The sequence below is a fragment of the Aegilops tauschii genome, chromosome 5, assembly GCF_002575655.3.
Source record: "Aegilops tauschii subsp. strangulata cultivar AL8/78 chromosome 5, Aet v6.0, whole genome shotgun sequence".
Taxonomy (NCBI): Eukaryota; Viridiplantae; Streptophyta; class Magnoliopsida; order Poales; family Poaceae; genus Aegilops; species Aegilops tauschii.
In genome coordinates, this window is record NC_053039.3 from 299,982,753 (window position 1) to 300,003,942 (window position 21,190).

At 41.1% G+C, this 21,190-nt stretch overlaps 1 protein-coding gene across 1 annotated transcript; it reads left to right on the plus strand.

Annotated features, from left to right (window-relative positions):
- The first annotated feature begins 1,204 nt into the window (after window positions 1–1,204).
- Window positions 1,205–2,485, plus strand: LOC109770668 (uncharacterized). Its single transcript, XM_073499047.1, has one exon. The coding sequence runs from the start codon at window positions 1,205–1,207 to the stop codon at window positions 2,483–2,485; it is 1,281 nt and encodes a 426-aa protein (XP_073355148.1).
- The last annotated feature ends 18,705 nt before the right edge of the window (window positions 2,486–21,190 follow it).

Sequence of the window (21,190 nt, forward strand, 5' to 3'; positions counted from 1 at the left end):
GTAAAATACAAACAACTAATTAGGTTAACATGAAAATCAATTTTTTCTATAATGCAAACTTGTCCAACCGGGAACTAAGCATAACTTAAAAGCTTAGCTTCCTTGTGAAACCAACCATCCAGATATAAATTCAAGAGTTGGCGTAGACAGACGTATATTTCCTAAATTTATTTCAGGCTTTTCAACATTATTCTTCCAGTGCTATGGCATACCCCTCAACTATGAGATGCCTATGATGACTTCATTGATCTCAAGATCTATCGACTCAGCCTTAATATGGTCAGTTAAGGAGATGAGTGTAAGTCAACATATACTATACTATATTTTTAGAAAAATCTCACCCAGCCAGCAACTAGAGCAAGACTGCGCGCCTAATTGGTTTGGTGCCAATAATTGGCAAGTTCAAAAAACTTTGCTATCGATTGGTTAGCTACCAATTAGTTCTTGTCCATCTCTTGAAAAGTTGCTATCAATTTTTAACGACTTCTGTTGCCAAAGTTTGGCAGCAAGCCTATTAACCTCTACAAATTCACACACAAAAATCTTTAAAAGAACTTGTCCTCGGAAGAGATGGGCAGGGCGGCGTAGGGTTGGGCCAACTCCACCGCGCGACCCTATCTTGTCCGGGTGCGTCCGTTTGGGGTAAAACGGACGAATAGCGCGGCCCAACGCGCGGCCTCAAACGGACAAATGTCCGGATTCCGTCCGTTTTCGACCCATCCGCGGCCCAAACTTGCGCTCGGTTTGGGGTGAAACGGACGCGCGCGGACGGCCTCGACGCACACCCTTGCCCCCCCCCAGTGGCCCGCCTGTCGGGGACACTAGCAGTCCCTCCGCTCCCAACGCTTCCACCCTCTCTCTCCCGCCCCGTCCCGCCGCCGGCGCCGCCGCTATTCTCCGGCCGCCTCCTCACCGCGCAGCCCCCGGCCGTTCCTACCAAACCACGTGTCGACATGGCCGCCACCACGCCCGCGCTTTGGCCGTAGTTTTGGCCGTCGACCGGAGGTTTGGCTGTCGCCGTCTTTGCCGGTCGCAGAGTGGACACGACCGCCGGTGACGTACCACGGCGGCCTCGGCAGCTTCCGACGAGAGCTCCAGAGCGGCCTCGGCAGCTTCCGGCAACCACCCCTGCTGCGTTGAGGTGATCATCGCGGCCTCTTCGCCACCACGACCGCAAGGTGTTCGACATTTTGCCCACAAAGGTATGGACAGTGGAGACGAGTTTTTCTTCCATCACTTCCTTTGTTCATCCGACGATGATGATGAAGATCTTGTGGTGGCTGCACTGGTCGGTCACGACCACATTCAACGGCAGCTTCCTCGGTACAGGGGGTCAGTCCCTGGCCGTGCTCCCAACCTGAACCGCAACAGGGAGAGAGGCCACGCCCTGCTCTATGCCGATTACTTTTCCAACACCCCGCTTTTCAAGCCAGATAAATTCCGTCGCTGTTTTCGAATGGCAAGGCATGTGTTCAATCGTATCCAAGAGGGAGTGGTTGCTCATGACCCATACTTCGAGTGCAAGACGGATGCCCTTGGCAAGCTTGGATTCTCCTCTTACCAGAAATGCACCGTGGCCATCCGCATGCTTGCATATGGAATTCCAGGCGATCTGGTGGATGAGTACGTGCGTATGAGTGAGACAACATGTCTGATGTCAATGTACAAGTTTTGCCAGGCTGTGATCGAGGTGTTTGGCCCAGAGTACTTGAGGCAGCCAACTGCAGCTGATACAGAGAGATTGTTGGCGACCAACGCAGCTAGAGGCTTTCCAGGCATGCTTGGCAGCATAGATTGTATGCACTGGGAGTGGAAGAACTGTCCATTTGCTTGGCAGGGCCAGTACAAGGGGCATGTCAACGCGTGCACTGTCATATTAGAAGCGGTGGCTTCGCAGGATCTTTGGATATGGCATTCTTTCTTCAACATGGCAGGTTCTCACAATGATATCAACGTGCTGCAGCGTTCTCCAGTCTTCGCAAGGCTTGCAGAAGGCCACTCCCCACCTGTCAACTTTGAGATCAACGGCCACCAGTACAACAAGGGATACTATCTAGCTGATGGTATATATCCTCAGTGGTCAACTTTTGTGAAGACAATCTCGAAACCCCAAGGTGAGAAGAGAAAGAGATTTGCTCAAATGCAAGAGAGTGCTAGAAAGGATGTGGAACGTGCTTTTGGTGTGCTTCAATCCCGGTGGGGTATCGTTCGAAACCCTGCATTGTCATGTGATGAAAGGAAGCTTTGGGAGGTGATGACTGCTTGTGTGATCATGCACAACATGATCGTCGAGGACGAGCGTGATGAGAATATCTTCGACCAAGGATTTGATTATCAAGGTGAAAATATTGAGCCCCTGCACCAAGACCCGGCCACATTTGAACAATTTGTGCAATTCCACCGTGAGATGCGTGATTGGCACAGTCATTTGAATCTTCAAAATGACTTGGTTGAGCACGTGTGGGATCACATTGGCAACCAATAGATGTATTAGTTCATTTTATGTTCAGTCAAGACAATTTCGATTTGGTTGTAAAACTTTTTTATTAAGGACAATTTCAATTGGGTTGTAAAACTATTTTAATTTTCAGACAAATATTTGGACGTGCAAACTAGTTTTGATGAGATGGGGCAAATGGATGCGGCCGCGCGCTGGGCGCACGGCCACCGCATCCAGGACACGCCCGGACACGACCCCAAATGGCTACCCAAACGGACAGAATTGGACAAAACGGACATCCGTTTGGGGTCGCACGGTGGAGTTGGCCCTAGGGCCGGGATGGCGGTGCGGGCCACCACATGCGTGGCTTTACCGCTTTAGAAGGATCCATCTCCATCCATGGTAAAGGTTTTTGCTCGACTCTCTCTCATGCAGGCAGGCCCCTGACGAGCCCACGTATGTGGGCCAACTAAAACATTCATGGTTCCCCACACCCTTCCTGGGCCACGCCACATAAATCCAACAGCAAACAAAACAAACGCATTGCTTTCTCTCTCTCTCTACATGATCCTCTTGTCTCCCTCGAGGTCTCCTTTCTCCCTCTACTTTCTCTCGCTCTCTACTAATGATGTTGACGTACGACGTAGGTCATCTACCTACCTTCCTTCCTTCCTTTGGGAAATGTATATGTGGTAGTATTTTCCCGCAACAGTAACTGTGGTAGCTTAGCTTACCGTACTGCTAATTAGGTTAGAGAGAGAGACACAGAAAGAGAGAGGGAGAGAGTAGTGGTCAGAGAGGAGGAGATGCATAGTGTGTATGTGTGTGTGTGTGTGTGTGTGTGTGTGTCTGATGTTTCTTCAGATGTTGCTGTAGTGCAGGAGAACATGGGGCTCAGACGGGAAGTGATAGACAGTCGTGCATGTTTGTCTAGTCGAGGCATGCATGCATGCGCCGGCAATTGCAAGGCTCGGAAACAGTCCGGGTTGTAGTCAAACCAACCACGCTGCCGGTTACCAATACTCCACCATGATTTTTTTTAATTTTTTTGGTGTACTAACAAAAGAGAGAACCTGTATCAAGCGTTTCCGACAGGGTACAAATAAATGTAGTCCACATGTTCAAGCGCCTACATGTTAAAGGTCGTCTACATGTTTTTCTCAAGCGTGGAAAATAGACCTTGCTTCATGGCTGTCGCAGACATGAATCTCCAGACAGGGAGACACAAAATGGCAGCGACCATGCTTCTTGACCGCGCCAGAGCCTGTCACATTAGGTAAACTGCTGATTTAATGTTACATACGACAGTGCACTTCTGTCAACAGCTACCGACATCACATCTGTTCCGAAGTCCACTCCCAAGGTAATAAGCAAATAATTTTCCGAGAAGGAGGCAAAAACTTTTCGGTTCGGGCACATCACATCTAGTGTGGGGACGCGGGGCGCCTGTTTTTTTTTTGTCTATTTCTGTATATTCATTTTCTCTCGTTTCATTTTCATTTTTATTTTATACATTTTAATGGAAATACAAATGGTATTTATGAAAGTTTTAAAACAATTCATGAATTAAAATATACGCACAGATTTAAAACTATTCAAGAATTTCAAATTTTGTTCATGAATTAGAAAAAGGTTCCCAAATTTCAGAAACGTTCATTATCTAATATTTTTTCATGAATTTATAATTTTACTGAATTTCGAAATTGGTCACAGATTTATGTTGCTGTATTTCAAAAAGTGTTCATCAAGTGCAAAAAATTCTTCAAAAATTTAAGAAATCTTTTGAATTTTGAAAAATGTTCACGAATTAAAAATATTTGTCAATTTTAAAACCATTTTGAAATTTACAAATGTATGTTCAATTAATAAATGTTTGATAATTAAAAAAATGTTCCTGAATTTATTAAAACTTCATTATCTAAAATATTTTCATGGTTTTAAAAAACCCTTTACAAAATTAAAAAGTTGTTCTGAATTTTTAAAAATGTACACAAAGTTGGAAACAGAAAAAAAAAAGAGAAAAAGAAAACAGAAAAGAACTTGTTATGGAAGGTTCTAAAACGTTCTCAAAACCGTGGAGAACGACGGCATTATAGCTGAGCTGACCCGTTAACGTCCAACGATGCGTGTTGGAGAGTCTCGTGTTTGGTCGTTGATTAGGCTGGTTGCTATTTAGTGCTTATAGCGCTCTTTGCTATGCTTGGCCCACTTACTGCACCACGCCGCCCACGCATCTCCGTCCTATGCTTGGCCCACTTATAATTTTTTTCTTCTTGTTCGTAGCCGTGTGTCCATACATAAACTCAGCGTGCAAGCCAGAGGTCGTGGGACTCTTGTGCAGCCCACTAGAAGGTTCCCAGCCTGTTTTTTCTCTTTCGTTTTTCCTCCAGTTTTTTCCTTATTCTTTCACTTTTCGTATTTATTTCTCCATTTTTTTCATTTTATCAACATTTTCTTCAAATTTGTGAACGTTTTTTCATATTCATGAAAAGCATATTTTTCAAATCCATGATTTTTTTCTATTTAAGAACCTTTTCAAATCCATGTACTTTTTCAAATTTGTGAAGTTTTTTTTCAAAACTATTATTCTTGTTTTGAATCACAAAATATTCTTCAAATTCGTGAACTTTTTTCCAAATTCATGAACTTTTAAAAATTTAACTAAAAAAGAGCTATTTTTATCATGGCCCCAAAACCAGCACGACAAAAAAAATTGGCGAGCGAGCAAAGGAGGGGTGAAGGAGCAAACAGTGGAGAATGACACGATCAATTGAGTATTAATAGTTCAATCGACGGTAGCTGCTAGCAGGAAACTGGCAGTATAGGCACCAATTGGAAAGTCTCATTAATTGTAGCAACTAACTAGAGGTCCCCCTAGAAAAACTAACTGGAGGTTATCCTTTGCGTGGGGACATCCATGTGTCACCTTTAGTGCTCTTAGAACACGCCAAGTGGTGCATCGAGCCACTACCATATGTCGCATGATGGACGCTTTCTCTGGATGTATTTTTCTTTTTCTGTACGCTTTTTCAGTTTTAGATGGTTTTCTTTCCTGTTTTTTGGTTTTCATCCGGTTTTGGAGAAAAAAATCCGACATTAATTTGTGTGATTTTTTTTGCTTCCACGAGAAGCGTAGGGATTTTTTTTTGTGCTTCCACAAGAAGCACAGACTTGCTTCTCGTGCAAGCACATATTTGCCATTTTTTTATTATAAAAATTTCATCAAAACCTATTATATAGGATCTAGTTTTGAAGATCTTTAGGCGAGAAATCCAATGGTAAAAACAGTTCGGTACTTGGACGCATAGTTCAGAAGGTAAATTTTTTTGAATAAACGAATTTACAAAAAAAACTCCCTGGTTGCAACAAGTGGCGTGTATGCAGTGTGCCACTTGTCAGTGTCGGAGAAGGTTGAGTCACCTTTGCACTGGGTAACCCTTAACTAGTGGCTTCGTGATTCGAGGTATGGGATCACCCATGCGAAATGGGCATACCTTCCAGGTTAATTTGATTTTTCCATGTTTTTTCATCCATCATTTTTTTTCTCCTTTTCTTGTATTCTTATTTTTAGCTACATTTCATTCTTATTTTCGAAAACATTGTAAACACATCTATTCGAAAACATAAAATACTGAAAAAAATCTATGTGAGATTGAAAAAAAATTAACACAATGTAATATATTTATTAGATTAATACAAATATGTTGACAACATTCCAAAAAATGTTTGTGGCATTTCAAAAAATGTCCACGCAATTCAAATAATCTTCTATGTCACTTTTCTAAAATGTCTATACAATGTAAAAAATGTTTGTGTAATCCAAAAAAAAATATTTTGAACCATTCAAGCAATGTATGTTCACGGAGTTTAAACAAAAAGGTTTCAACATGTATTCAAAAATTGTTTCAAACAAGTGTCTGAATAGTGTTAATCAATTATATAAGAAATGCTAAATATGCAAAAAAATACAGTATGTTGAAAACATATTAATATTTTATTGGAAAAATGTTAAGATATGTATTTGAATTGTTAATTATGTATTGCCAAAAGTTATACTCCCTCCGTTCCATAATATAGTGCCTATAGATTTTTCTGAAAGTCAAACTTTGACCAAGTGTATAGAGAAAACTGTCTACATCTACAATATCAAACATGTACATTCTGAAAATATAACTCATGATGTATCCATTGATGTGCATTTGGTATTCTAGATGTACCTACTTTTCTCTATAAATATGGTCAAAGTTTGTAATGTTTGACTTCTGAAAAAATCTATAGGCACTACATTATGGCATGGAGGGAGTACATGTATAAAATAATGTTCCTGATGTAATCAAAAAATGTAGAGCTGTGTTGGAAAATGGAAACAAAATGAAACGAAAAAAGGAAGGAAATTTACAAAATGTTTGTTGCCATAAAAAAAGTTCAACGTGTATTTGAAAAAGGTTTACATTCATTCTAAAAAAACATTGAAACATGTATTAGACACAAATGTACATCATCTTGTCAAAAAATGGTCAGCGTGTATAAACAAAGTTGGACATGTACACTGAAAATGTACATTGTGTAAAAGAAAACATATGTAGCAAGAAAACAAATAACCGATACAGAAACACCAAAAACAGAAGAAAAGCTGTGGAAAATCGAAGCAAATTGGTGAAGGAACGGAAAAAAAACGCATAGAAAACCGAGGAAGAAACGAAAATAGAAAAAAAACGAGTAAAAACATGGAAAAAAACCATGAAGAAATAAAGAAAAACCAAAAAAATGAAGGAGAAAAGAAGAGAAAAATAACAGGGAAAATGTGGAAAACAGTGGAAATAGAAAAAACCATGCCATAATACTCCTTGGGCCAGAAGTTCTTATGTTGTATTGGGCGCTCCCTTGCAACATTCAGCTTTTCCTTTCCGAAATCACTAGATAAGGGGAACTCTTTGCAAAGGTCACTCTCACTTCCATGGTTAAAAGTGGCGAATTGCATTTGTCGCAATCTAGGAGTATTTTTTTTTTTGTAAATTCATTGCTTCAAAATATTTTATCACTTTAATTGTGCATCCAAATCAAGAACCTTTTTACCGTTCCGTTTTCTGCGTGAAGATTTTCAAAATATATCCCATGTTAATAGGTTTAGACAATTTATTTTCCTGGAAAGAAGGGACGCCAAAAAACAAGCACATAATAATAATAATAATAATAATAATAATAATAATAATAATAATAATAATAATAATAATAATAATAATAATAATGATAATAATGATAATGATAATGATAATAATAATAATAGTAATAGTAATAATAATAATAATACGAAGAAGAAGAAGAAGTAAAGGACGGAAACCAAGAAAAACTAGAACTAGAAAGCACAATTGTGTTTCACTTGTCGGGGACGCACAACTGTCCTACACACGGTAGCAGAACTGTGCTTTCTCTTTTTGGTTATTTTCCTTCTTTTTCTTGTTTGAAATGTTCATTTTAAAAAATAGAGTTTCCAAACATTGTTCATGTTTCCAAATATTCTTTGTATTTTCAAAAAATGTTTGTATTTCCATGTTTTGTTCAAAATTTCCAAAAATGTTCTTGTTTTAGAAATTTGTTCACAAATTAAAAAAGATGCCCATGTTTTTGAAAATTGCTCTAAATTTAAAAAAATTAAACATTTTCAAATTTTGTACACAAATTCGTAAAATGTAGCATTTTTTGAAATTTGTTTGAGAATTTTCTATAAGTGTTCTTGTTTATGTAAAATGGTTGGAGATTTTGAAAATTGTTTGATTTAAGAAATGCTCAAAATTTAAAAATTTACTAAACTCGGTTGCCACAGTGTCGGCGGTCCCCTATAGTGTAGCGCGTGCATAGATGGAGTTAAATGGGCCATCCCGGCCATGGCCTCCCCTATGCGTCCAGGTTCTCACTAGAGCGTCATGTGGGACCTCCCCCTGCTGGGTTGTTCCTTTCGTCCATCCATGCAATCCGGCGTGAGCGCACTGAATGTGTGTGTCTATATCTCGATTGAGTGAGGTGACTACATCTCGCATTAAGCGAGACGGTATCAACTCTCGATGCGAGAGTCTACAGTAACGGACCGGCCCATGCGCGAATATTTTTAGAACAAATAGAGGATCACGTGCGGCGAATCGACCTAAGGATCTCCTAGGTGTGTTGCTGCCCTCTTGCCACTGAGCTACGAGTAACTTCGTGTTAAGTAGACAAGTTGCGCCCTACTAGAAGGAGTAGAGAAGGTTTCTACAAAGGTTTTCTGATATTTTTTTCTTTTTTCACCCGTTTTCTTCCTTTCTTTCTTCGTTTTTACTGGCTTTTTTTGTTTTCATTTTTTTGCTTCAATTTTATTCAGTTTTCTCCATTTTTTCTTCTTTTGTTTTCTTTAAGTTTTTTGTTTTGTTTCCTTGTTTTTTCTTGGTTTCTTGCTTTAAATTTTTTTACTCATTTTTATTTTTCCCCTGGGTTTTTCAATACAAATTTAAGATTTTTTAATATATATTCATCATTATTTTATACAAATTCTATCATATTACCATGTTTTAAATACACGGTCAATATGTTTACGGTACACCTTCAATATTTTTTCAAATGCTTGATTAACATTTTCTAAATGCAATATTAACTTTTGTAACAAATGGTCAATAATTTTTCTATACACATTTAACATTTTTCAAATACTTGGTTAACATTTTTTAAATACTTGTTCAACATTTGTTTAAATACCTGAGCATTTTTATGCAAATTTTTCAATCAGTTTTTTAATACATGGTCAACATTTTTTCTATACACAATTAACATTTTTCAAATGCTTGATTAACATTTTTCAGTTTCTTGTTCAACATTTTTTTTCCAAATTATTGAATAACATTTTTATATACTTGATCAATATTTTTCATCAGTTTTCAAGGTCAACATTGTTTCTATACTTATTTAATTTTTTTCCCAAATGCTTGATTAACATTTTTCAGACACCTCTGCAACATTTTTAAAATGATTTATTGATTTTTTAAATGCTTGGTCAATATTCTTCAAATGTTTTATACACAGTGATTTTGTAATATATTTATTTAGAATATTTTGAAGTATAGCAGACAACGAAAACAGCAAAGTGAAAAACACGAGACTGTTATTCCCGCGACTGGTCCGGCCGAACTCGGGCTATCCTTCAGCGAGGTGTTCCCACTATCTCGTGTAATGCGAGACATAGGCGCACCCTCGATTGAGGCAGTTCCTATCCGTTACATAGGTCGCTGTCTAGCGATCAAACCAATACGCCCCTCGCGCTTGTAGACAATATGGACTTGACTAGTCTGGTTTTTTCCCACCTGAGTATTGCAAGTTTTCCGAACCTTCCGTTAACCAGATTTTCTTTTCTTCTCTTTTCTTATATTTCTTGTTTTCCTTTTTTCTTCTCTCTAAAATTTCTTTTTCCTTTTTCTAAGTTCATTTATTTATTTTTGTTTTTCCTTTACTTCCTTCCAAGTTCTTTTCTATTACTTTATTTCAATTTCATTTTTGCGAACATCTTTTCAAATTGGAAAACTTTTTTGAGACCATTCAGGTTTTCTAAAATCATGAACATAATTTGAATATCTGCACATTTTTTAAAAAAACTGTCAACATTTTAAAAATTCATGAATATTTTTAAAGTCGATTGCCACTAATGTGATTCGGCGATTTTTTTTTGAATAGATCAACATTCTTTGTTTGATGAATATATTTTGAAAATGAAATAAACAGTTTAAATAAGTGAACAATTTTTGATTCGAGGAACATTTTTGTAATTCACGATCATTGTTTATTTTGTGATCCTTGTTTAAAAAAAGATGATTTTGTATGAATTTTCAATAAATTTGTGCAAAATCACGAACATTTTTTCAAATAAGTGAGTCTTTTTTTCAGAAGGGATGAACATTTATTCTAATCCACAAACCTTTTATGATTTCTGAAACGTTTTTCATAAATTGACATTTATTTTGAAATGTCAAATTATTTTAAAGAAGTAAAAATAAAAATAAAAGGCAAAATGATGAAATAAAAAACAGCAGCGCATCTCGCGAGGCTGATACTGGCCTAGTAAGGCGCGCACGATGGGTGGGGTGCGTGGTAACGCACTAAATAGGAGCACTCCTCAATGTCATTTCCTATACGCGCCGGCTGCGCTAGTTATAGGCATCCACACAAATCGATGCACACACCCCAAATCCATCGAGAACACCAGTAATCACTAGGATAGCTAGCGCTTTCTGGCTACTTACTTCGTTTCTCCCTTTTATTCTTCTGACGCGAAGCCCCCGGTTCCTAGCCAACTTTTCTCTTTTTTATCTAGTTTTTCCTGGACCAGTTTTATTTGGGTTTTCTTTCATTTTCAATTTTTTTTCTCCTTTCTTTTCTGCTTTTCCTTTTCTTTTCTTTACTTTTTCCTTGAAAAATGCATGAACTTTTCCAATATTGATGACATTTTCTTAAATCGATGATTTTTTAAAATTAATGTTTTTTATCAAAATATATGAACTTGTTTCAAATTTGATTACATTTTTAAAAACATTTATGAACATTTTTTTTCAAATTGAACTATTTTTCAAATTTGATGAACTTTTTAAAATTTCAAAGAACCTTTTTGCCAAAATCAATGAACTTTTTGCAAACTCATTAATTTTTTCCTACTTTGCACTTCTTTAAAATTCATGAACTGTTTTTATATTCGATTTTTTTTCCAGATCTACTTCTATTAAGTTGACTATCAAATAATAAACAGTGAAACCGTTGAACTGTGAATGAGTGAAAGAATCGGCGGCGAGCTGAGCGAGCGCATTGGACCGGCACAACTACGTGGCTGCGTGGGTGCCAACAGCTCTAAGTGGTGCAGCGACGAACGAGTGCCGCGCCTTCAGCGCCGTTGAACCCAATTGGCGCCCACAGCTTCGCCCTGGCGGGCCCGCCCAGTGCCACGCCGCGCCAGCAAAAAAAAAGACTAAAAAAACTTGCTGCAGCAAAGATTCGGGTGTTTCCTATTTAGCGCCGCAGGCGCACATTTGTGTGCATTTCGCAAACCGGCGCATGCAGCGCCCTGTGCTGGGCCGACCCATGTAAGGGTGCCTGAGGTATTATTTCTAGCGCTCAAACCACCAGACCACCCCATCGCGGGTGTACAAATATGTCTTTTTTCTCCTTTTACTTACATTCGTCATGTTCGCAAAAGCCTCAGTTTTGGGAGGCTTCTAGAAGATTCCCACACTAGCAGTTTTATTTTTTATTATTTTCTTGTAAAATATCTTTTTTTTAAACCGATGCACTTTTTTTTAATATTTGATGATTTATTTTTTAAATAGATGAACTATTTCCAAATTAGATTAACTTTTTTGAGATTTGATGAATTTTCATAAAAAAATCGATGAGCTTTTTTTCCAAATTTAATGAACTTTTTCCAAATTCAATGAACATTTTTAAAAAAATTCAACGAATTTTTTCAAATTTTGATGAACTTTTTTTCAATTTCCTTGAACTATTTTGTATATCTTTAACTTTTTCCAAATTTTCATGAATTTTTCAAATCCGTGACTTTTCTTAAATCGGTGACTTTTTAAAATTTCATGAAGTTTTTCATCAAATGAGCGAACCTTTTCAATTTTCCCTGAACTTTGTTGATTACGTGAACCTTGGAATAGCGCGGCTTCAGTTGTTTCTTTAGTATTCCGCTGCACTATTGGTTAGTTATACCTTGTAGCTCTACTAGTTAGCCTGCTCGTGCGGCAATGCCACGGCCCAAGTTGAAAAAAGTTCATTGCATTTGAAAAATGTTCATGAAATTTGGAAAAAGTTCACCTATTTTTTTTAAATCATCAAATTTTAAAAAAGTTCATCTAATTTAAAAAAAAACTCATCTATTTAAAAAAAACGTTCATCAAATATTAAAAAAAGTTTATCAATTTAACAAAAGTTCATTGTTTTTTATTTTTTTAAAGAAGTTTAAATAGAAAATAATGAAAAATAAAACCGTCCATAAACCAAATCGCAAACCGGGAAAAACCAGTGTGGGAAGCTTCGAGAAGCTTTCCAAAACTGGGGCTTTCGCGAACACGACAAACGTAAGTAAAAGGAGAAAAATGACATATTTATACACCCGTGGTGGGGTGGCCTGGTGGTTTGTGCGCTCCCCTCGCAACTAAGGTTGCGTTCGCTTCACAGGATTTATGATCTTTCCAGAGGAATGTCCATTCCACAACTTTTATTTCCCTTGGTGACGTTTGGATCAAAGGAATCATCTATAGTCTTCCTATGAAAAGGTTCGCTTACAATGGCTATTCCACAGGATTGTGTAAATCTGGTCTGACCCCTTTTTTGGGCGGAGGCCCGAGGCAGCCACGGTGGAACCTTAATAAAAAATAGTTTCACATGGCAGTGAGAGACGATAGCCAGCATGCAATGATAAAATAATCTAATATCACTGCATTAGTGGTACGAACACCTCCCAAAGGTTACCTACGAACCGAGCTCTCTTTTTCCCATGCCTCTGTTTTGGGTCATGCATGATTGCACTGTTCAGCCAACCCCATTCCTATATTATTTAATATTCCTTTATTTTCCTAAACTGTATACCAGGGCCTAAGTGGTTGCTAGTTCAAACCTTCCGTCACCTTTTTGCGTTCTAAAAACATAGAAAAAAAATACCTCAGGCAGCCCTTACATGGGCCGGCCCAGAATGGGGCGCTGCAGGCGCCAGTTTGCGAAATGCACACAAACGGGCGCCTGGAGCGCTAAATAGGAAATGCCGCGACGAACACCTCCACCTCCTCAATTGACTCAAATAAAAAAAACATGGCCTCGCCTCAAACGACGTGCTAGTAAGGTGGCCTAGTTTTCAAAAAAAAGTAGGCCGGCCCAGTAGCGTGTTTCTTCTTTCGTTCTTTTCTTCATTCGTTTGATTTTTCTTTCATTTGTCTATTTGTTTTTGAGGTTTTATTTTCTATTTTCTATTTTTACTTTTATTTATATTTGGTAATATTATGCATACATCTATTTGAAAAAAAAATCTGCCTAGATTTTTAAAATGTTCATCATGCATTTAAAATACTCTTAATGCAGTGTAAAAACTTTGTTCGCGCAAATTTGAAAATATGTTAGTATCATTCAGAATTTTTTTTGACATTTAAAATATATTCACCTGTTTAAAAATATCGTTCATGATATTTTTAGCAGTGTTCAAAAAAAGAAAAAGTTCTTCGCATAATTTGTAATAAAAGTTTGTACCATTCAAACAAATATAACATTAAAAATTATTCCCACTTAAAAAAATGTTTGGTGACATTTAAAAAGCTGGTGACAACCATGTAGCAACCCACCCTGCTTCATGTCGTTTGTTCGATCATCGCGATCCTGCGGCATGTTGCGCACGCGACAGAACCGTGCGATCAGTTGGTCGATATGAAGCCTATTTCTAATTTATTGTTTTGCAAACAAATATGGCACGATTTTCATCCAAAAGAGGAGCAATTATATATCTAAGTTGTCTGAGTGTTTATTTACTGTAGGTTGCTTTTTTCTTCACCGTGCACTACTAGTTTTTCTTTCTATATAAGCATGAGATTTGCACACTTTTTTCTATGTCAAGTCTAACACGTATTTATCTTTTCCACAAGAGCTAATTAAGTAAGGATATGATGTTTGATGTACATTAGTGTTAGTTACCCTAGGTGCGCATGCACTTGGCTAAAAAACTGCACCTGTAAATAAGTTAACTAAAAATTTTAAGAACCGGGAGAAGGATAAATCTAAACTATACATTGCATGATACTCCTAATATTATAAGTTGACCTGCTTACAAGTGTTACAATCATCTTTTTTCCTTTTAGTATCGTACACGGATTCATAAACTAAAGAACAAAAAAATAAAGATAAACGAAAAAAATCTTCTAAGGTAAAATGGATCAAGGCATTGGTATTACCTTAAAGAAAAAAGAAAATGAAGAAAAACTTGCACACATGTTGCATAGAACTTTGCACTCTGGGACAACATGTAAGAACAACCATATAGTAGTGTAACTTTCTGACAGTAACATGATTTGCACATAGATTACATGCGTACATACATATTATACCCAATATTCAAACAATAAAACAGTAACCTTGTAGATTAATCATCTCTCGACATGATGAATATAAGTTGCATTTCGTGTAAGATTGTTTAGTCTTCCCATTTGTAATGCGCACGCATACACATATATACACATGCATGGACCCACACACACACCTGCAACCACACACGCGTGTGCATACACGCACATAGACACATGCATGGACCCACACACACCTGCGATCACATGCGCGCGCACGCACACATATGAGTCCAATTCACATACATCAACATATATGAGAAAATGACCATAGAAAAACAGATTAAAGATAATTAAAAAACAACTTACATGAGAAGAATTTTCAGGCGATTTACAAATAGGCCACACGAAAGAAAAAATAGTAACCGCTGCTTGAGGCTTAAGACAGAGTTTAGAGCATCTACCGTCGTACTTGACAAATTCGGCCCCTTATATGTCCGCGGACGCGTTCAGGCATGCTCGTGGATGCATCCGGACGGCCCCACATATTACGTACCCGGTATCCACATATCTCAAATCTGGACTCTCAAATCCATGCATGTCCATCATGCAAGCCAATGTCGCACGTAAATAACAAATGTTGGTACCAAAAATGCATAGTTCTTACATAAAATTTATTTGAAGTGCATAATTCAAACATTAGCTCTTTGCTTTCCATTGCGGGTCCACATGCTCCATAAGATCATTGAGTAGTTGCGCGTGCACTTGATGATCTCGAAAAATCTGATGCATCCGTAGAGAATTCATAAGCTGAGCTGCATCTTGATCTTTCGAGATATGAACTTGTTCTCCAGGCTTCAAAATCATTGGTTTGGGCAACATCATCACCCTCATCCTCGACAATCATATTATGAAAAATAACGCAACATGTCATGAGCTGCCACAAAGTTTCTGATTCTCACATCATTGCAGCAACACGAACAATTCCCTAATGAGTTTGAAGTACTCTGAATGCCCTTTCCCCATCCTTCCTAGCTACTTCCTGCATTGTTGCAAAGTGGCTTTTTTTGTTGTCATGTCGTTCGGATATAGTCTTCACAAACGCTGCCCCACTGAGGTAGATGCCATCAGCAAGATAGTATCCCATGTTGTAGTCATGGCCGTTGACGGTGTTGTTGCACGACGGGGATTCCCCATTACAAAGCCTCCTAAACACGGAGATCATTGAAGCACGTTGATGTCGTTGTGAGAACTCGACATTCCAAAGAAAGCATGTCAAACCCATAAGTCATGTGATGCCATTGCTTTTAGTATGATGGTGGCCTCTATGGTGTGACCTTGATACATTTCCCACAAATCTTTGGAGCAGTTCTTTCATTGCCAAGCATGCAATCAACTGATCTGAGCATTCAAAGATTTGTGGGAAATGTATTGGCCGGTCCATTTCCTATTGCATGCTCATGAGCATGATCATGTCCACTTCTTCGTCCGAATCTGATGAATCAAAGTACTCATCTTGAGTGATTTGATCAAGCTTCGTCGGTCCATACTCCTCGTCCGACGAAGTATCCCTAAAGAAAGTTAAAAAAACCGTGTCGGGCAATGTCGAACACATAGAGCGCAAGGGGCAGCCCAAGAGTTTCCGTACCGCGGTGGCATCCGGGCCGGCGACGACGTCCCTGCGGCGAGACGGGAGAGAGGAGTGTTATGCCGGTGCTGGCCGTGCAGAGGCTCGGAATAGTTGCAGACCACGCGCGGCGGCGGAGCTGCAAGACGAACAGCGCGGAGGAGGAGGAAGAGAGGAGAGAGCAAATGGATCCGGTAGGGCCAGCAGGGTGGATTTGGTGCAATTTGAGGAGGGGTAAGGCTGTCGGGTCCGGCATGGCAAATGCGCCCTGGCGCCCCATATTTGTGCTGGATATGAAGATATCGGTCTGCTCGAATGTTTGAGGCCTGTTTAAGAAGCCCGTCTGGGTCTTTTTTTTTTGAGAAAATTCGCTACAAGTCACCGAACTTGCACTGGCGTTAGCTTTAGTCCTTGTGATTACAAATACCCGCATTACGGTTACCAAATTTGCTCTAGGGGTCATCTACGGTCTATTATACGATTTCCTATACGTACGCGCTGAGCTGGCCTTGGTCAACGGCTGCCAACTGTGCGCTGACTGCCACATGCGCTTGCTCGCTTGAATAGTCGGCTATGCAGGGTTTTTTTTTGGTTGCAAAATTGCCAGTTATTAAAAGAGCTTCCCCCACCTGGTCGGACCAAGCCACCCGCCTCCCTCCCTCCTCTCTGCTTCTCCCTCTCCCTGTTCGTCGTCGCTGCCGAGGAGGTCGCTGGCGTGGGCGAGTGTCGCGACCGCCGCCATGAGCTCGTCGTCGGACGCCGACCGCGCCGTTTGGGAGGGGCCCGCGTGACGTCCCTCTCGCTCCCACGCTCCAGCACACGGCACACCACAAGCAGCAGCAGCCGCCGTGTGGACTTGGCTCAAGTACTCGCGCCGTAGCACTTCCCTCTGTAGCAGCTCTCGCTCGGATCAACGCAAATGGCGACGGCGGTCCACCAGCTCTCCTTCTCCGCGCCGAGCGCGTGCGGCAGACGCGGGCGTCCGCGTCCGCGACGGACCGGCACGAGGTGCTATCGCCGAAGCGTCGGCTGCCGCTGCGGAAGGTGCCGGGCGAGCACGGCCCGCCGTTGCTGGGCGCGCTCAAGGACCGGCTCGAGTACTTACACGGGCCAGCGTCCGCGCGCACTGCTCCACGGTGGTGCGCCTCAACATGCCCCAGCGGACTCAGGAGGTCACAGCCAAATAGTGTTCTACCCATGTTGTAGAGTGCAATCACAGGAAGTTGCCGAATGGTGTGCCCAGCTTTATGCTTCCACTGAATTTTATCTGGAGATGTTTGCTTGCTGTTGCCTCATACTGTACTACCAGGAGATATTCCTACCCTGAGTCACCCGATAATGCAATTTATGGGCAATCTGTACCTGAGTGATGTGGAAGGGCAGTCAGCTATCTGTTTTGTGCAGTTCTCTTGTCAACTTCATGCTCAAAATGCAGAACAAATGTTCAGATTCAGTCCACAAAATGTTCAACCGAAGCTACAATATTTTGCCTGCGATTGTCGAGCAGTACGTGTGTGGTCCGAACTACTCAAAACTGAGCTCTCTGATAAAATTTGGAACTTGTCCGAGCATCGCATTGTGGATCATGCTACTGTATGTAGTGTTCCTATGAGCGACAAATTGCAAAGGAATATTCAGCTTATAAGCTTGTCAGTGCACCAAAAATATTTGAGCCAAGAGGAATTTAATGGAAGTATCCATTTCACTCGATGATGCAATTCTGACCATCATGGCGATTGTTTCATGATGTTATTCTCAGTGTATGCAACATATATATTCCTGAATCCTCATTTGCCAAATTTCAGGCTTAGAAAAACGTGATTGTGAGCATCTTATATCAACCGGGGCTTGTAATCTATTTATTCATGGACAAGGGATGTCTCAAATGTCGCATGGTTCATAAAGAAAGTGGTTCAACAATGCTGCAAACACCAAGGATTCAGTGTGTACAGCCGAGATGCTACTTTGAGGTTGGCTCTACTCAAGCATATCTGAAACTGAAGGTAGTCGACGGCGCTGTTATTTACATGTTCGAGCATAGAAACAATTGGGATTGGGAGTTGCCTATCCATTTCAAGCGTCCACCAGCAAGTATTTGGGAGTGCATCACTGACCGACGCTTTCCTCAGGACCAAAATTTACTGATGATTTTTCATCCATGGCCTCGCCACACTGCATACACATGCAGGTTATATGGCCTATCTGAATCTTATCAACAACACTTCGATGGGTTCAGAAGAATACATGGGGTGCATGTGAACTACAAGAGCATACAGTGTTACATATCCTATATGGTGCAGCAACTAGAACGTGATGAATATTTTACCCATGGTCTTGCCCACTGTGAAATTTATTTGGAGAAGTTTGCACTGTTGTGGAAGAAGGAGAAACACAGTTCAAATAATTCAATTGTTACTGTCATTGCTTCCTTCAGACATAGCAACAACATTTGTTCTTTTCAGAACGTCCTATTACTTACCTGGGTGGATTACTTGGAAACTTTCTCTGTCCTTGCACGTTTGAATCTGGATACTCATTGGTGCAGGGGAACAAGCGTCGAGCCCAGTACGGTGGATGTGTATCAAGCTGGATATCAGTCCTATGAGCTCCATTCAGATTATCTTCTCTTTTGTGCTATCGAGTTGTTTGGGTCTCACTGGAGCATCTACCAGCTGTTAACACCTTGGGACCCTGGAGGGATTGCATTGTGGCTGTTATTGAAATGGACTCGACAAACGGTTTTTCAAGTCGGGCGGGGTGTCATTGCTATCATTGTCAGCTTTCCGCCAGGCTCCGACTTCGGCAACTACAACGACGCCGCCGCCTTCGGCTTCCTTTGCCAGGTGCTCCTTTGCCGCGACCCCGTCGACTCGCCGCTCCGCGACGAAGGGCCCAACTCCCAAGCTGATCGCCAAGTGGGTTCTGTTCCAGCAGCCCGCCTGCTCAGCCTCGGCCTGCCCAACTACGGCCGCCTCGCCGACTTCTTCCGCGACGCCGGCAAGGCGGTGATCGACGAGGGCGAGCGGCTGGGCATCGCGCGGGAGGAGGCGGTGCACAACATCCTCTTTGCCATGTGCTTCAACTCCTTCGGCGGCATGAGGATCCTGTTCCTGTCGCTGGTGAAGTGGCCGGGCCGCGCGCACCCGGCCGCCTCGCGATGGAGGTGCGCGCCGCCGTGAGCGCCAACGGCGGCGAGGTGACGATCCAGGCGCTGGCCGAGATGCCGCCGGTGAAGTCGGCCGTGTACGAGGCGCTGCGGATCGAGCCGCCGGTGGCGCGCGAGCGCGAAGCGGGACATGGTGGTGGAGAGCCACGACTACGGGTACGAGGTGCGGGAGGGGAGCTGCTATTCAGTTTAATAACTGCCAGTTTTGCAGAAAAAAACCTGGTTCCCTGCGTATTCAAGCGAGCAAGCGCATGTGGCAGTCAGCGCACAGTTGGCAGCCGTTGACCAAGGCCAGCTCAGCGCGTACGTATAGAAAATCGTGTAATAGACTGTAGATGACCCCCTAGAGCAAGTTTGGTGACCGTATTACGGATTGTAACCACAGGGACTAAAACTAACGCCAGTGCAAGTAAATGGACCTGTAATGAATTTTTTTCTTTTTTTTTATCAATCAGTGAGCGAGCCGTTCGCCGAGAGTCCGAGACGGGTTTGAGTTTTCAAAGGAATTTTCTCGGGGAACGGAAGAAAAAGGAAACGCGGTGGCTTAATCCAGGTCAGGTGGTGACGTGGTGTTAAGGGAAGATGTGCACGCGGATGCGGTGGTGTTTGGACGGAAGAAGAGTGAGAAAGAGAGGGAAACGAAGAAAAAAGGAGGGGAAGCAAAGAAAAAGAAACGAAGGAAATGAAAGAAGGGGGGAGAAGCAAAGGAAAAGAAACGAAGGAAAAAAGCTTGGGGAGAAGATCCGGATATATATACAGTAGCGTCGTCCTCCCTCCCCAAAGCCAAAGACACAGAGCGAGCGATTCTATTTGGCGCGATGGAATGCGGATTTATAAAGCTCAGGCTTCTGGACACCTCTTATCCATACCCTACAATGTTGCTTTAAAATCTGTGCTACACAACTAACTTCTTACATGAAAATTTCTCTTTTTTGTTTCTTTAAAACAAAACGATATATGAACTTCAAACTTCGCAGGACCACAAAACATTCTTACTACAATGTGGGAAAAAACTTTCAGATTTTTTGATACGACATAAATATACAAAATGAGATTTTTTAGATGAAAAGTATTAATATTAGTATATATGTTTCACGAAAAAATCTGAAAGTTTTTTTCAATATTCTAGTTAGAATGTTTTGTTGTCCTCCAAAAGATTGAAGTTTATATGTTGTTTTATTTGGAAGAAACAAAAAAGATAAAAGTACTCGCACAAATCTTGATGCAGAAATGAAGGCTAGATAAGGGGGTATATGAAAGCCTATGCTTTGTCAAATGTTAACCACCTCGTCTGGTTCCTCAACGCGTGCCGGGTCTTGGACAACATGGGCGGCGCCGCCGCCAAGCATGGTGCTATGACGATGACCGCCGTCTACTACCACGACATCAGCCTATCTACTTACCTCAGTCGCAACGCCAAGCTCAGCTCCATCATCAACGCCATGGCCAACTCTCACCAATTCAGGTACTCAATCAAATCCGTCCCGGTATCTGTTAATTGTTTTGATTGATCGATCGTGCTAATCAATCGGGCCTAGGCTTTCCCTGGACTGGGAACTCGTGAGGAGAAAGGCGTCGTTGGTGGTCTACGAATTGCTTCTTGAGTCTCCAGAGTTGAGACGCCTGCTAATACTGCCGCGGGAGACACTGAACCCGCAACAACTGCTTCCCATCGGGTGATTAATTCCTCCAGTCAATCTCGATTACTTTCTGACGATTATTCCTCCAGTCGATGGTTCAGTACATATATGTTAATAATGCTGTTTGATAGACCAGCTCTCGTCGTTCAAGACGTCACGTGAGGAAACAAGCCCGGCGGCCAACATCAACTGCCATGGCCAGGCTCTATCTCAACACCAAGAGGAGGTACCTACGCTACAAGTACAACACGGTAATTATCA

Excerpts from the sequence above, each read along its gene's own strand:
- LOC109770668 (XM_073499047.1), top strand. The coding sequence starts at position 1,205 with ATGGACAGTGGAGACGAGTTTTTCTTCCATCACTTCCTTTGTTCATCC.